Raw genomic sequence first — 15,336 nt, 5'->3', positions numbered from 1 at the left:
AATTTAGGATGCCTTCGCTATGCACTGTCTGTAAGCATATTTACTTACTTACTAGTGGTTGCCAGCTTAAAAAAAAAAAGCATGCTGCAAGATTGGGAGTAGGTAATAGGCAGCATTGGGGGGCCTGGTAAATTGATCTATTCAGCCAACAGGCATAAACTCATTTTGGAGCCTAAGATTGCCTGACACTTACCTCAAGACCCATGTCGGGCATAGATGAAAACCTGGTAAATGCCAGGCTATCCTAGAGTGTCTTTTTTCCCCCTTTATTTTCTTTCAAAGGGGGGGGGGGGGGGGGCGGGGGGCGCTGATGCAGCACCTCGCCAGGGGCACCCTGGGCACTAGGCAGACTTTACAGCAGTTAATATGTGGAGAAAATCCCATTCATGAAAGCACAGCTGTGGACAAAGTCATACATGTTTTGCGCCAACCTTCAACCTAGCTTCAACCAAGCTAGTTTTTTTTTGTCCTTTGAATAGAGTCTTTGGTTGTATTCAGTCTTACAGTCAGGTTTACCATTACTACTCTAGGGCTGCAGAGTTTGACTAAATCTGAATACAAATATTTGATCTGAATTATATATATATATATTTGCTAATATGTGTGTAGGTTATTTCTTGTTTAAATTAATTCTTTATTTATGTTCTTTGGATTCTATTTTAGCAGTATTAATAAAACGCAAATGTTTATTAACTTACCCGGATGGAAAGTTCTATATTTTCAACCCCTGACACATTCATTAATGTATCAAATGCCCCAATGTTCTGGAAGTAGTGACGATCAACAGCTATAACACACCCGGGTATTATTGGAGTCCTGGTTTAATAGAACACAACAAAAGCTACACAAATTACAAAAAACATTCTTATACTTATCTTTAACATAAGTGTCATATTTTAATGCAAGACTTAGTAAACCATAACATCACCTATTTTAATTAAAGAGTCACTCTAATCACAATATGACGGTAGGATATCTGTTTGCATTTTTCTGGCACCTTTGCAGCCCGAGACTACAAAGATGAGGATACAGAGTAGGTGGAAGTCCTATAGACTTGTATGGGACTTACTTCTACCAAATCCATATCCTGATCGCTGTTGTCTGGGACAAGTCTTGGGTGAAGAAGGTACCACTAAAATTTAAACAGATATCTTGCTGCCAGAGCATGACTGGAATATATTTTGATGGTGTTTGTTATTTTATTTTACAAATAACATTTTGAGACAGCCTCTATAAAACAGGTAGCCAAATATAAAGTAGATCACTCACAGCAATATAGATCAACAAATGTTTACAGCTATTTAAGTGCTGAACAACTTCCCCCTGAGCTGTGAATACAAATATTACCTGAATGGAATGATGGGAGATTGCCGTACCTTCTGGTCAGTTTCTGACAGAGTAACCCAGTGAAAGTCAAGGTTCCAGTCAAAGACTCCTTGTCTCAAATCCATAGAGTGATAATACTTATACGTTCTCCCATCAATGACATCTAAAACTGGGGACACTATACAGTTCCTTAAAAAGAAAATGAAAATATTAGTTTCCTCCATGTATATACTGAATGATATAAAATGATTACTATTAGTTACAGCTGCTACTTCATTGTTACTTTTCAGGCTCCTTCACATAGTCATAGTCCTGAACGGGTTAAAGAAGATGTCCAGTGCTTGGAAATTTTTCCCCTAATAAATTTCTAATTTTTCTGGTATGGGGCCCCGACTCGGCCCTGGCTAAGCTGCTGTTTGGGATGTTTCGCACACATCAAGTCAACTGGTACAGATGCGCCCCTCCATTCATTTCTATGGAAGGGGCAGAAACACAGTGTTTTAGCCTCAGCCTCAGTGTCTCAGCCTCTCAGAGAGGTCGGACCCTCAACTATCAAATATTTATGTGGATAGGAGACAAATTTCTTAGGACTGGACATCTTCTTTAAAGAAAATATATACCTATTGTCCTCTATGAGATTTGCTGCCATTTTAGTAGTAAATATATACAAACCAAATAGCTGACCAAGTGAATATTCTATTAATCTTAAGATGTTAAATTGGCATTCTCTTAAGATTTCAGGATTTCCCTACCAAGGTACACAAGGTACAGATGTAAATTTATTTCTGTGATTTATTTCTTATCCTAGAAGGTTCACTACCTTCTAAAACTAACTCTCTCTCTCTCTCTCTCTCTCTCGTAGAACACAGTTCTAACTTTTAGCATTTCTCTATGGGGGAGGGGGGAGGAATAGGTCTCTTGCAATTATCCCTTTTTGCAATACCAGTTCTACCAGCTAGGAGATTTGGCCCAGCAGTAGGCCTCATGAACGCAAACCACTCTGTTCTCTGGCCAGTGCTACTACAGCCAAGTGCCAAGGACTCTGTGCCAGTGGCTCTTAAAATCCTGTAGTATTCTTGCCTTTGGCTGTCTCATGGTGGCTCTACCTGGGGCTGCTGCTTACACACACACACACACACAACAGGTCCCTTTGGAACTACACATGGTCACTGCTGCACTCCATACTCTGGCATCGAACCCTCTCAATATGCTTTCCGCTGCCACCTTCATTCAATGGCTTAGCGCAACGCTGAGTGCCACAAAACTTAGCAGCACATCAGCATAAGCCCTGGAGGGCTCCCCTGTTCCTTAGCAATCAGTAACGCTCAACAAAGCTGAGTGACATTACTAAAGCTGCATTCCACCAGACAGATGCCACCATAACAGTTGGACTGTAGAAAGTCATAAAAAGGTACAGGGCAAACGGGAACAAACACTTGTAGGGGGTGACCACACAGTCCTCTGATAAAGGAACACAGCCTTTCTGAACATGCAAAACTCTATATAAAGAATGTAATGTTTTAGCACCCTCATGCACAGTAAAGGTATTCATTCTGCACAGTGATAGGATCTTTAGCATTTAAGGTATTCACATAGTCAACAGCAGACTAAATACTCAGGTTTTTACCCATAATTTTCTCCCAGCTGGAATTTGCAGCACTTTGTTTTTAGGACGTTGCAGTAATAACTGTTGTTTTTTTTTCAGTGTATTGCTGTTCGTTAGAAGTATTACAGATTCATAGAAATAAAAGGTATTGTAGAGATCAGGTTATCAACCACAGATTATTTTTAGAGTTGCATTTTGTCTGTGTGACTTTCAAAGTCTATTTCTGGCATCAATGTAATGTAACACATGAGCATTCACTCCCCTGGGAAATTGTTTCCTAGCCTAATGCATTATAACCAAACCCATGTTAGCTATAGTACATTGTGTAAGAACCCGATTTAGAAAGTAAAGTTTAGTGCTAATATCTGTTTATAGAGCACATGTAAATTAAATTAAACGGCAATGAGTTTAAATTTCCTGTATAAATAATTTCAAGAACAAACTGTATGTAAAAAGGCACTTTTCCTTTTTATTACAAACAAAAGAAAAATGTCCACTTGTGCGAAACATTCCATATTATAAAGGGGCATAAAATGTTAAATATCTTTGTGTTACTTTTGTTGTTTTTGTACTGCTTTTTTTCTGCATTGAACTTAGAAAATTATAAAGCAATAAAGAAAGAAGTAAAAATAAGCGGCACACCTAAAACTTTCTGACAGTTTCACCATCTCTAGCTGCCACAGCAAGCAGAGGTGTGGAGGGCTGGCAAGCATCCCTCATCCCGTCAGACCAAGAGACGAAATACACACAGTAAAGAGATGACAGGAGGCACTCACCACGGGAATATGCTTCACGGGTAATTCTTTATTTCATAGTGCAGGAACAACAAACGATTTATTGGGCCGCATGGACGCAGAACACAGAAAACAGGTAACAGCATATTACCGCTAGTATAGGCGCTTCTTCAAACCTGCCTCCTATAATCTCTATACTGTGCTTATAAAATTATAAGATAACACAATTGGTTCACAAAGCTTATGGTGGATCCATAAAGTGAGCTTCTCTATGTTTACACTACATAGATGCCATGATTGCTAGGGAATGTGGCATCTAAGGGGTTAAACTACCTGAAGCAGAGATCGCCCCCTTTCTGTGCCTGTACTAACACTGTGGCAGACAAGTATGGCACTAGTCTTTCTAATGCCATATGAGCATGACAAATCTGGGAAAAGGGAACTCGGAAGGAAGCAGCCGAATTGTTACTAGTTACTTTGGGTGTGAAAAGAGAAGATGAGATACAGCTAAAAGTACAAGTCAAATACTAGAAAGAATGCGCCGGAAAATTGAGTTTTACATTTATGAAGAGTCCTGAAATTATCCTGTGCAGTAACTATCCATCTATGAGCTTTATTTTACATGAATAAGTGTTAACTCTCTAAGAATGTAGCTATTGTGATAACAATAAATAAATGTTAAAGGGGTACTCCACCCCTAGCAAAGGATAGGGGATAAGATGTCAGATCGCCGGGGTCCCGCTGCTGGAGACCCCGGGATCTGCGCTGCTGCACCCCGCTACCATTACTGCACAGAGCACGCTCGCTCTGTGCGTAATGACCGGCGATACAGGGGTCGGAGCATCGTGATGTCAAGGTTCCGCCCCCTCGTGAAGTCATGGCCCACCCCCTCAATACAAGTCTATGGGAGGGGGCATGGCGGATCCATGACATCACGATGCTCTGGCCCCTGTATCGCTGGTCATTACGCACAGAGCGAGCATGCTCTTTGCAGTAATGATAGCAGGGTGCTGCGGCGGAGATCCCGGGGGTCCCCAGCAGCGGGACCCCAGCGATCTGACATCTTATAGGGGATAAGATGTCTAGGGGCGGAGTACCCCTTTAAAGATTATCCATTCTATATACTGATGGTGTCAGACTAGGTTTCTTTGGGTCCACCAGAGAGAATTTTTATTTAAGACTCAACCTCTTCATATAAAGCACATGTGTGCATCCACTATAAGTCCTATTGCTATCACTGCACACAGAGGACATATCATTAGTAGGTATTACAAGACCTTAGTGACAAGTAACTGGCTTCACAGTCACCTCTTCGGAGAGGCCCATCATTTTGCTACAGCATGCGCACAACTTATCCTCTGACTCTCTATTAGGTCAGTTGTACCCTATGTTCTGCACTGTAAGAGCAATGTAGAAACAGTCCAGAATATTAACTCTGACTACTGACTACTAAGCAAATTCTGTTCCTCTCAGACACAGTGGCCACATTAAATATGTGAATACAACATATTTGACCTCTCACCTGTTATTCACTATTCTGCTCAAAAGAGGTTCTAGCCATCCATGGTGGCACTCACAATGTGGGTCCATAAATACAAGGATTTCTCCAGTTGCCCTCGCAGCCCCAAGCATCCGACCTCCAATGACTCCCAATCTCTTGTTGCTTCTTATAAGCTTTACGCCGCCAATTCTAGAGACATATTCACTTAGGGCAGTTTTCAGATGACCTGAGTTAAGAACATATACATTTTGGTCCAGTTGTATTTGGACAGCGACATCATTTTTAAATCCTCTGTACACCACCAGAAGCCATCAATATGTGTCTAAATTGTAAACTTTAGCTTAGGTTTAAGGTGTCTAAACTACGTAATTGACCATTTTGGAATTAGGATAATTTGTACCCCTTTAAGGGAAATACATCACCTAGAGTCTAGGTGATGCATTTCCCTTAACCCCTTAAGGACTCAGGGTTTTTCCGTTTTTGCACTTTCGTTTTTTCCTCCTTACCTTTTAAAAATCATAACCCTTTCAATTTTCCACCTAAAAATCCATATTATGGCTTATTTTTTGCTTCGCCAATTCTACTTTGCAGTGACATTAGTCATTTTACCCAAAAATGCACGGCGAAACGGAAAAAAAATCATTGTGCGACAAAATCGAAAAAAAAACGCCATTTTGTAACTTTTGGGGGCTTCCGTTTCTACTCAGTGCATATTTCGGTAAAAATTACACCTTATCATTATTCTGTAGGTCCATATGGTTACAATGATCCCCTACTTATATAGGTTTGATTTTGTCGCACTTCTGGAAAAAATCATAACTACATGCAGGAAAATTTATACGTTTAAAAATGTCATCTTCTGACCCCTATAACTTTTTTATTTTTCCACGTACGGGGCGGTATGAGGACTCATTTTTTGCGCCGTGATCTGAAGTTTTTATTGGTATAAATTTGTTTTGGTATTGTAATTGGTATTTTTGTTTTGATCTGACTTTTTGATCACTTTTTATTCATTTTTTAATGTTATAAAAAGCTACCAAAATACGCTTTTTTGGAATTTGGAATTTTTTTGCGCGTACGCCATTGACCGTACGGCTTAATTAATGATATATTTTTATAGTTCGGACATTTACGCACGCGGCGATACCACATATGTTTATTTTAATTTTTTTTTACACTGTTTTATTTTTTTTATGGGAAAAGGGGGGTGATTCAAACTTTTATTAGGGAAGGGGTTAAATGACCTTTATTAACACTTTTTTTTAACTTTTTTTTTGCAGTGTTATAGGTCCCATAGGGACCTATAACACTGCACACACTGATCTCTCATACTGATCACAGGCGTGTATTAACACACCTGTGATCAGTGTTATCGGCGCTTGACTGCTCCTGCCTGGATCTCAGGCACGGAGCAGTCATTCCTCGATCGGACACCGAGGAGGCAGGTAAGAGCCCTCCCGGTGTCCGATCAGCTGTTCGGGACGCCGCGATTTCACCGCGGCGGTCCTGAACAGCCCGACTGAGCAGCCGGGATACTTTCAGTTTCACCTTAGAAGCGGCGGTCAGCTTTGACCGCCGCTTCTAAAGTTTTAATACCGCACATCGCCGCGATTGATTAGCGCCCGGACCCACGCGATATGATGCGGGAGCCGGCGCAGGACGTAAATATACGTCCTGCGTCGTTAAGGGGTTAAAGGGGTACTCCGGTAGAAAACATTTTTTTTTTTTTTAAATCAACTGGTGGCAGTATGTTAAACAGATTTGCAAATTACTTCTATTAAAACATCTTAATCCTTCCAGTAATTATCAGCTCCTGTATACTACAGAGGTATTCTGTAGTTCTTTTCTTTTTGAATTTCTTTTCAGTCTGACCACAGTGCTCTCTGCTGACACCTCTGTACATGTCCAGGAACTGTCCAGAGCAGGAGCAAATCCCCATAGCAAACCAATCCTGCTCTGGACAGTTCCTGACATGGACAGAGGTGTCAGCAGAGAGCATTGTGGTCAAACAGAAAATAAATTCAAAAAGAAAAGAACTTCCTCTGGAGCATACAGCAGCTGATAAGTACTGGAAGGATTAAGATTTTTAAATAGAAGTAATTTGCAAATCTGTTTAACTTTCTGGCACCAGTAGTGATTTATCAGCTGTGAATTTTTTTAATTGTTCCCACATTTTTGCACACTCTCATGCCAGCCCAAGCCTCACTTAGAAACTTGTTTACATCTAAGCTAATTTGCTATTTACTTTATTTAAGTAAGTCCACATTCCAAGGGATTTTATCCTAGGGCTCTGAATGATATGCCTTTTCCAGGGAAGTGGAGCACTTTGAAAAAGAAAAAACAACTTTTTCTAGACAAAACTAATCGATGTTTAGATTGAGATTTGGTGATTTGTATTGTAAATTCACTTTTCTTCTAAGATTCCTCAAACATTTAAAATTACAGGTTTGTAAGCAATATCAATACAGTGATCCCTCAACTTACAATGGCCTCAACTTACAATAGTTTCAACATACAGTGGTCTTTTCTGGACCATTGTAACTTGAAACCAGACTCAACATACAATGCTATGGAATCTGCAAAATGTGTCAATGGCTGGAAGAACCGACCAATCAGAATGGATATTTCACTGGTAAAACCTCTGTATTACTGAAGTGCATGCACTGACTGGTGCCTGGTAGCGCCCCCTACAGTACAGGGAGGTATTACATGTTCTGTACTCTTTACCTGTATTACTGAAGTGCATGCACCGACTGGTGTCTGGTAGCGCCCCCTACAGTACAGGGTGGTATTACATGTTCTGTACTCTTTACCTGTATTACTGAAGTGCATGCACTGACTGGTGTCTGGTAGCTCCCCCTACAGTACATGGAGTTATTACATGTTCTGTACTCTTTACCTGTATTACTGAAGTGTATGCACTGACTAGTGTCTGGTACCGCCCCCTACAGTACATGGAGTTATTACATGTTCTGTACTCTTTACCTGTATTACTGAAGTGTTTGCACTGACTGGTGTCTGGTAGCACCCCCTACAGTACAGGGAAGTATTACATGTTCTGTACTCTTTACCTGTATTACTGAAGTGTATGCACTGATTGGTGTCTGGTAGCACCCCCTACAGTACAGGGAGGTATTACATGTTCTGTACTCTTTACCTGTACCAGGGTTAGCTTCTCCTTTGGGCATCAGGTGAGGGCGGCTCCATTTTCCTTTTTTTTAGGACATTGTGTGTTCTGTACAGGACCCTGAAGAAGCTCCTGTCCTCTACATAGACCAGTGTTTCCCAAAGAGGCTGCCTCCAGCTGTTGCACAACTACAACTCCCAGCATGCCCGGACAGCCTTTGGCTGTCCGGGCATGCTGGGAGTTGTAGTTTTGCAACAGCTGGAGGCACCCTGGTTGGGAAACACTGAAATAGACAGTGATTTACCGCTCCCAGCAGATCTTTCTTACTTTTATATGTAAGGATTTGCTTTATCTGTATTAGTTATCTACTTATTTATCTTTAATCCTCACTTTTTCCTATTTTTGGATGACATTTTGGTGGCTTCAGAACCAATTACCAGGTCCATAGAGTTATGGTCTCAACATACAATGGTTTCAACATACAATGGTCACCCTGGAACCAATTAATATTGTAACTTGAGGGCCCACTGTAATTCCTAAGGTTTCTGTAGTGCATACATTGTTTTGAGTTTATAGTGTGTGATGCCTGTTATTGACTAGGTTAGTGCAGACATAAAAGAACCTCTATGACTAACTCTGTAGTTAAAACTCTAGTAATAGTAATGGAGATGACACTTCACAGAAGGTGTTTACAAATGACAAGGTTCTTAATCACCGGCTTCAGTGCTTACAAATGATTACAAGGTAAGAGTTCTTATTCAGGACTGACTGCAATTTAAGCTTTACCTTGGTGACTTAGGTCATCTACAAGGATTATTTCCTTCAGGATCTTTTTTGGAGAGTTGTCTAAAACGCTATGAACAGTTCTCAGCAGTGTAGACCACGCTTCGTTGTGGAAGGTGATGATAACGCTAGTGGTAGGAAGATTCTCATTGTACGATTGCTCGAGACATCTGTTTATATAAAACATTAAGATAAAAATAAAGAATTCATTTCTGTGCCAACATACCTATGTATAATAGTTGTCACAATTATAATATATTGACACAATCAAAAGCAATATATACCTATCTGTAGTAGGATATAATTGAACAGATATGAAAAACACTGCATGTCTCACATAATATGTAGTGGCCATCCAGGCTAATAACATGGAACATCAAACATTATAATGAGCAGGATTTTATTTAAAGGGTATGTCCACCTTTGATTACCATATTTATTTATAGAGTTTATATAAAATACATAATGTAAACATATTGCATCTTCTGTCTTCTCTCTGCCTCTGAGATGAGCGTTCCGGGCAGAGAGAAGATCAGGGGACTGGACAGAGCCAAGTGGGAGCTGCAGGGGACCAGGGCTAGGTAAGTATGCCTTTTTTTTCCCCCACCCCAGAACCATATTATTATTATTATTACTTTTATATTTTTTTTATCCTGCAATATATCCCTTTTATATCTGCAATTTATCCCTTTTAAAGAGTCTATTTATAAAATGCAAGCTAAATTCCTATGCTCCTATTGTTCTGTGACATTACTGACAATAAGCCAAGACATACTGTTATAAATGGCCTGTAACACCAGAAGTTGGCACCCGCCAGAAAGTAGTATGTCCACGCAGTCACCGCCACTGGACTGTATTCTCTACGTCACCTCACCAGAGTCTACTATGGCTTCCGTTCTCAGACCTTTCTCCTTCTTCTTCCCCCATGGCTGGTATTCCTGGTCTGTCCTCTAGGGGCCATGCACTGGCTGCAAATCAAAGGGCCAGTGCGCACTTCTATAATGTGTCCCGCACCTACCCCTGCCTTGTATTACCTACCGTATTTATCGGGGTATACCACGCACCGGCCTATAACACGCACCCTCATTTTACCAAGGATATTGGGGTAAAAAAAGTTTTTTACCCAAATATCCATGGTAAAATTAGGGTGCGTGTGTGCGCGTGTATACCCCGATATACCCCCAGGAAAGGCAGGGGGAGAGAGGCCGTCACTGCCCGCTTCTCTCCCCCTGCCTTTCCTGGGGTCTAGAGCCCTGCTGCCGGCCCTTCTCTCCCCCTGGCTATTGGTGCCGCTGCCCGTTCTGTCCCCCTGACTATCGGTGCCGGCGCCCCATTGCCGGCGCCGATAGCCAGGGGGAGAGAAAGGGCAGCGGCACCGATTGCCGGCGCCGCTGCCCCGTTGCCTCCCCCCATCCCCGGTGGCATAATTACCTGGTTCGGGTCTGCGCTGCTGCAGGCCTCTGGCGTGCGTCCCCGGCGTCATTGCTATGCGCTGCACGGCGCGGCGCATGACGTCAGTGCGCCGCGCCGTGCATAGCAACGACGCAGGGGACGCACGCCGGAGGCCTGCAGCAGCACGGATCCGACCCAGGTAATTATGCCACCGGGGATGGGGGGAGGCAACGGGGCAGCGGCGCCGGCAATGGGTGCCGCTGCCCCTTCTCTCCCCCTGGCTGTCGGTGCCGCTTCTCTCCCCCTGGCTATCGGTGCTGGCAATGGGGCGCCGGTACCGATAGTCAGGGGGACAGAACGGGCAGCGCCGCCGATAGCCAGGGGGAGAGAAGGGCCGGCAGCAGCGCTCTAGACCCCAGGAAAGGCAGGGGGAGAGAAGCGGGCAGCGACGGCCTCTCTCCCAATGCCTTTCCTGGGAGTGTATCGGCGTATAACACGCACATAGACTTTAGGCTAAAAATTTTAGCCTAAAAAGTGCGTGTTATACGCCGATAAATACGGTATGTACCGTATACGGCGAATACACGCCTATCGCGGCGGTCCCTGCGGCCATCAACGGCCGGGACCCGCGGCTAATGCAGGACATCACCGATCGCGGTGATGCCTTGTGTTAACCCTTCAGACGCGGTGATCAAAGCTGACCGCCGCGTCTGAAGGGAAAGTGACACTAACCCGGCTGTTCGGGACCGCTGGGGGGAAATCGCGGCGCCCCGAATAGCTTACAGGACACCGGGAGGGACCTTACCTGCCTCCTTGGTGTCTGCTCCGTGCCGGGATCCCCTGCATGGCAGGCGCTCTCCTTCGACGTGACGTGATGACGGCGACGTGATGATGGCGACGGAGAGCGTGGATCCCGGGGAAGAAGATGACTGGAGTCTTGGGGACACCATGGGGACACGGCGACAGCGATGGAGCGACATCCAGGGCAGCGGTGACGAGCGGTGACGGGTCCGGAGCAGCGGGGACACGTGATTATTACCTCCTATACCAGTGGTCTTCAACCTGCGGACCTCCAGATGTTGCAAAACTACAACTCCCAGCCGCTCCGGACCTGTCACCGCTGCCCTGGATGTCGCTCCATCGCTGTCGCTGTGTCCCCATCGCTCCGGAACGTCTCTGCTGCCGGCCGGGTATCCTCGCTCTCCGTCGCCGCCATCACGTCGTTACGCACGCCGACGCACGTATGCGACGACGTGATGACGAGGAATACAGGGGATCCCTGAACGGAGAAGACACCGAGGAGGCAGGTAAGGGCATGCTGGGAGTTGTAGTTTTGCAACATCTGGAGGTCCGCAGGTTGAAGATCACTGTTGGGTTCAGAATCTTTTTTTTTCTAGATTTTGCACCTTTAAAATTGGGTGCGTCATATGCCGGTGCGTCCTATAGGGCGAAAAATACGGTAAGGGATGCTCTGCTCTGTTACCTGTGCCTGAGCAATATTGTGGTTGTGCCATAGTGAAGGTGTGTGTTTCTGTTCTGCTATCCTGCAACTGATGTATGCCTGTCATCTGACATGCCTCTGCCTGACCCTTTGTGTACCTTGCTGACTCTCCTGTGCATGACCCAGACGGTCAACACTGAACTTGAGTCTATATTTAATCAACAATTAATCCTGATGTCACCAGAGGTGTTGCTAGCATCAAGCATTTGGGGGCATAATCCGATTTTTTACCTTATACCCTGTTCTCAGGATACAGATATAGTTGAATATAATAAAGGAGCGAAGAGCTGTCAACAGCTCCGCCATTCACTCTGTGACCCCCTGCTGTCAGCACGGGCAGATGCAATGACGTTACTGCATTACGCTGGCCTGCACTGAGGTTATGTTCAGGAGTTAACTACAGGTCTAAAATGGCATGTGGCCACGAAAATTCCTGGATGGGACACTGTCCCAGGCTGCCACAATGCAAACATGGTACCACACTTGTCTGTGTTATGCTGCAGACTGCACAGGAGCGCCTACGGAATGATCAACATTCATAATTGGAAAGGGCAACACACAAATGGGGCACTATTACTATATAGGGGCAATATTTCTTTGGGTGGCACAAAGGGGGCATCATTTTTATGGGCAGCACTATTACAGTGCACCACTATTATTTTTGGAGGATGATGCATTAATGGGCAGGGTTTATACATATATGGACATAGGGGGGTATTTATCAATTTTGCCGGTTGACAGTTTCTTTTTACCCTTTTTTTTTTCACTTTGGTTTTCGTGGACATGCACCAAATTTAGCATTTGGTGCAAGTTGTTAGTAATTTTGGCTCAAATTGTTGAAATCAGCTGTTCACAGCGCCTTTTACACAGAACTTACCACCACAGAAGACGCGTATTTTACCCTGTAGAGCAGCCATTCCGGAGTCCCTCCTGCAGTATATCAGCAAGCGACAGGAGTTATTTTCTTTTGTGGGGTTTATAGGCACCATGTCAAATGGATTTTATTTTTAACTTGGGTAGTTTTTTTTTTTTTGTTACTTTAGTGCAGTGGTCTTTAAACTGCGGACCTCCAGATGTTGCAAAACTACAATTCCCAGCATTCCCGGACAGCCGTTGGCTGTCCGGGCATGCTGGGAGTTGTAGTTTTGCAACATCTGGAGGTCCGCCGATTGGAGACCACTGCTTTAGGGCTTACCTTTCCTGAACCTGTGTGGCCATGTCCAATGCTGGCTCAACGGAGGGGGAAGGTCCCTCAGAGACAACTATGTCGCAGGATAGTATTGCGCAGCCCTGGAGGCGTCGCTGCTTTCACCCAAAAATGTTTTTTAATGTATTTTGACGCCTTTACATTTTCGGACATTGCTAAGTGTGTTTTCCATGTGCAAAATTTCTTGGCGGGGATTTGCGCTCAAAAAACGGGATTTGCGTCGAAAATCGATTGACGCAAATGATGAATTGCTGACTAAAGTTAAAATCACACACAGGACCGTGTGATTTTGAGAAAGTTCTAAAAATGAGAGTGGAGAAGATGCACCAAACTTTGGCGCAAAAAGACTTTGCGCCAAAGTATTGCGCCAAAGTTACGTAAAAAAAAAAACCACATAAATCCTTTGATAAATACCCCCCATAGGGTCCAGGCCACTCCTTATTTAAAGTGCTTAATAAACTATTGCAATCATGGTAGATCTAAGTTCTAAATGTTATGATACTTTCTTTAGTAATTTTTGGGGGGAACCAGGGGGGTACATGCCTTTGGGCTTCTTTATGTATCTTTTAAGACCACCTTCAACACCCTAACGATGCCCCTTAGTTATACAGAGGACAAATAGTAATCCTAGGTCTAGGAAACCCATGTCCTGCAGTTATACAGTGTGTATAGTTTATTAGTATTATAGTTTATTAGTATTATCAGTACTTACAGCGCATTTCTGCCCTCAGGTATTGTCCTGTGTAAAGATATTTTCTGATTGTCATCCTCATCGAACCTATTTATAGTCTTAGCTTGTTCCGTTTGGTCAGTGTCAGTACCTACATCATGTTCATTCTTCCTCTTGTGCTGCTTCACTATCCTGTACATGTTCTTCCTGACCTTGTCAAGGCTTCGTCTGCTTTCAGACAACCCAATAGCTATTAGTTCCTCATCCCTGAGAGACGATAGAGGAGACAGAACCTCCACCTTATACTCATTGGCTTCTTCAACAGACTCCAGCAATGAGCCGACACCTGCCCATCCTTGTCTTCCCCCTCCATGATGCTGGTTAAGATAGATGGAATTGTCCTCACTCTGGACTTCTGGATCTAGCATGGCCACCATAACCAGCAGCAGAACTAATGCCAACATAAGAATAAGTATTTGCAGCTGGCACAGCAGGGATTTGCACCTCTTCCTCAACAACATGTTTCGTATTGTATAGTAAGGCGCACACCGTCATGGTATTTACAATTATCTTCATTCCAGATCTGTTTCCCTCACCGACTCACATGTATTTTCCTACACACAGGTCCGTCTTTCCTCTTTACATTCCACTTGCATCTTCTTTTCTTGTATATTTTCCTTTCTTTCTCTTCTAAACCAACGAGCACTCTTTAGATATATTCTTTCCAGTCAGTCCAAGAAAATAAAGAGAATCAACAAACAAGTAATTGTAATCCCGGGGATTTCTTTAGCATTATACATCTTTAGTAAAAATAAAATATTCCATATCCTCTAAATATTACCTTCTTCAAATAAAGTAAGCAATTGTATTCCCTAATAATGTCATCATCCTATGGCAGCCGCACGGGACAGCAGTAGCCCAGCTGTGTGTTCCCTGCTCTGTTGTGATACTGAGCTCTGATGACCAGATGTAAATAGGCAGCCACTGCCTCCCTTTCGCACAGAACTTCTCCCCTGCCAGACACTCCTAGTCACTGCATCCTGGTCCTAACGCCCACTATGTTTCCTGGGATCTGCCTTCCCTAGTATATTCTGCAATAACAATGTACTTTAGAGCTGGACTTGTAGTCCTGTGAACTATGATGTTGAAGTATGGGCTGTAGCTGCCAAAGTGATAGTACACTATATAACTATAAAACTGATAATACTCCTAGCTAAAAATGTGGAAGTGAAATACAGTTAGCCTTGGTAGTTCAAGGTTTCTTAAACCCTTGTGTGTTATGTTAATGCTAAACATAGCGCCATAGTACATTTTGTAATTTCTGACCCCAAACAATAGATACAAGAGCACCTATAAATGTTTAGCAATCTATAACCATATATATATCAAGACTAGGCACACCGTGATTTTTGATACAACAAGTGGTAATTTTTATTTTGCAATCCAAACAAAATATAACGTTTCGGTCACACGACCTTCATCAGACCAG

The 15,336-nt window shown here is 43.3% G+C and overlaps 1 protein-coding gene across 2 annotated transcripts in view; it reads right to left on the bottom strand.

The window, feature by feature from the left end:
• Positions 1–14,774, bottom strand: part of GALNT15 (polypeptide N-acetylgalactosaminyltransferase 15) — a 34,855-nt gene extending 20,081 nt beyond the window's left edge. For both annotated transcript variants that reach the window (XM_056519918.1, XM_056519919.1), the window contains exons 1-5: positions 13,890–14,774; positions 9,081–9,247; positions 5,189–5,393; positions 1,348–1,515; positions 699–816 (exon numbers count right to left, since the gene is read on the bottom strand). In XM_056519918.1, the coding sequence (XP_056375893.1) occupies positions 699–816; positions 1,348–1,515; positions 5,189–5,393; positions 9,081–9,247; positions 13,890–14,368 (1,137 nt within the window). In that variant the 5' untranslated portion in view covers positions 14,369–14,774. The remainder of the gene's footprint in view (positions 1–698; positions 817–1,347; positions 1,516–5,188; positions 5,394–9,080; positions 9,248–13,889) is intronic.
• Positions 14,775–15,336: the final 562 nt, after the last annotated feature.

Source organism: Hyla sarda, chromosome 5 (assembly GCF_029499605.1).
Source record: "Hyla sarda isolate aHylSar1 chromosome 5, aHylSar1.hap1, whole genome shotgun sequence".
Taxonomy (NCBI): domain Eukaryota; kingdom Metazoa; phylum Chordata; class Amphibia; order Anura; family Hylidae; genus Hyla; species Hyla sarda.
Note: the sequence above shows the minus strand (reverse complement) of the source record. Positions and strands in the feature narration are given on the sequence as shown.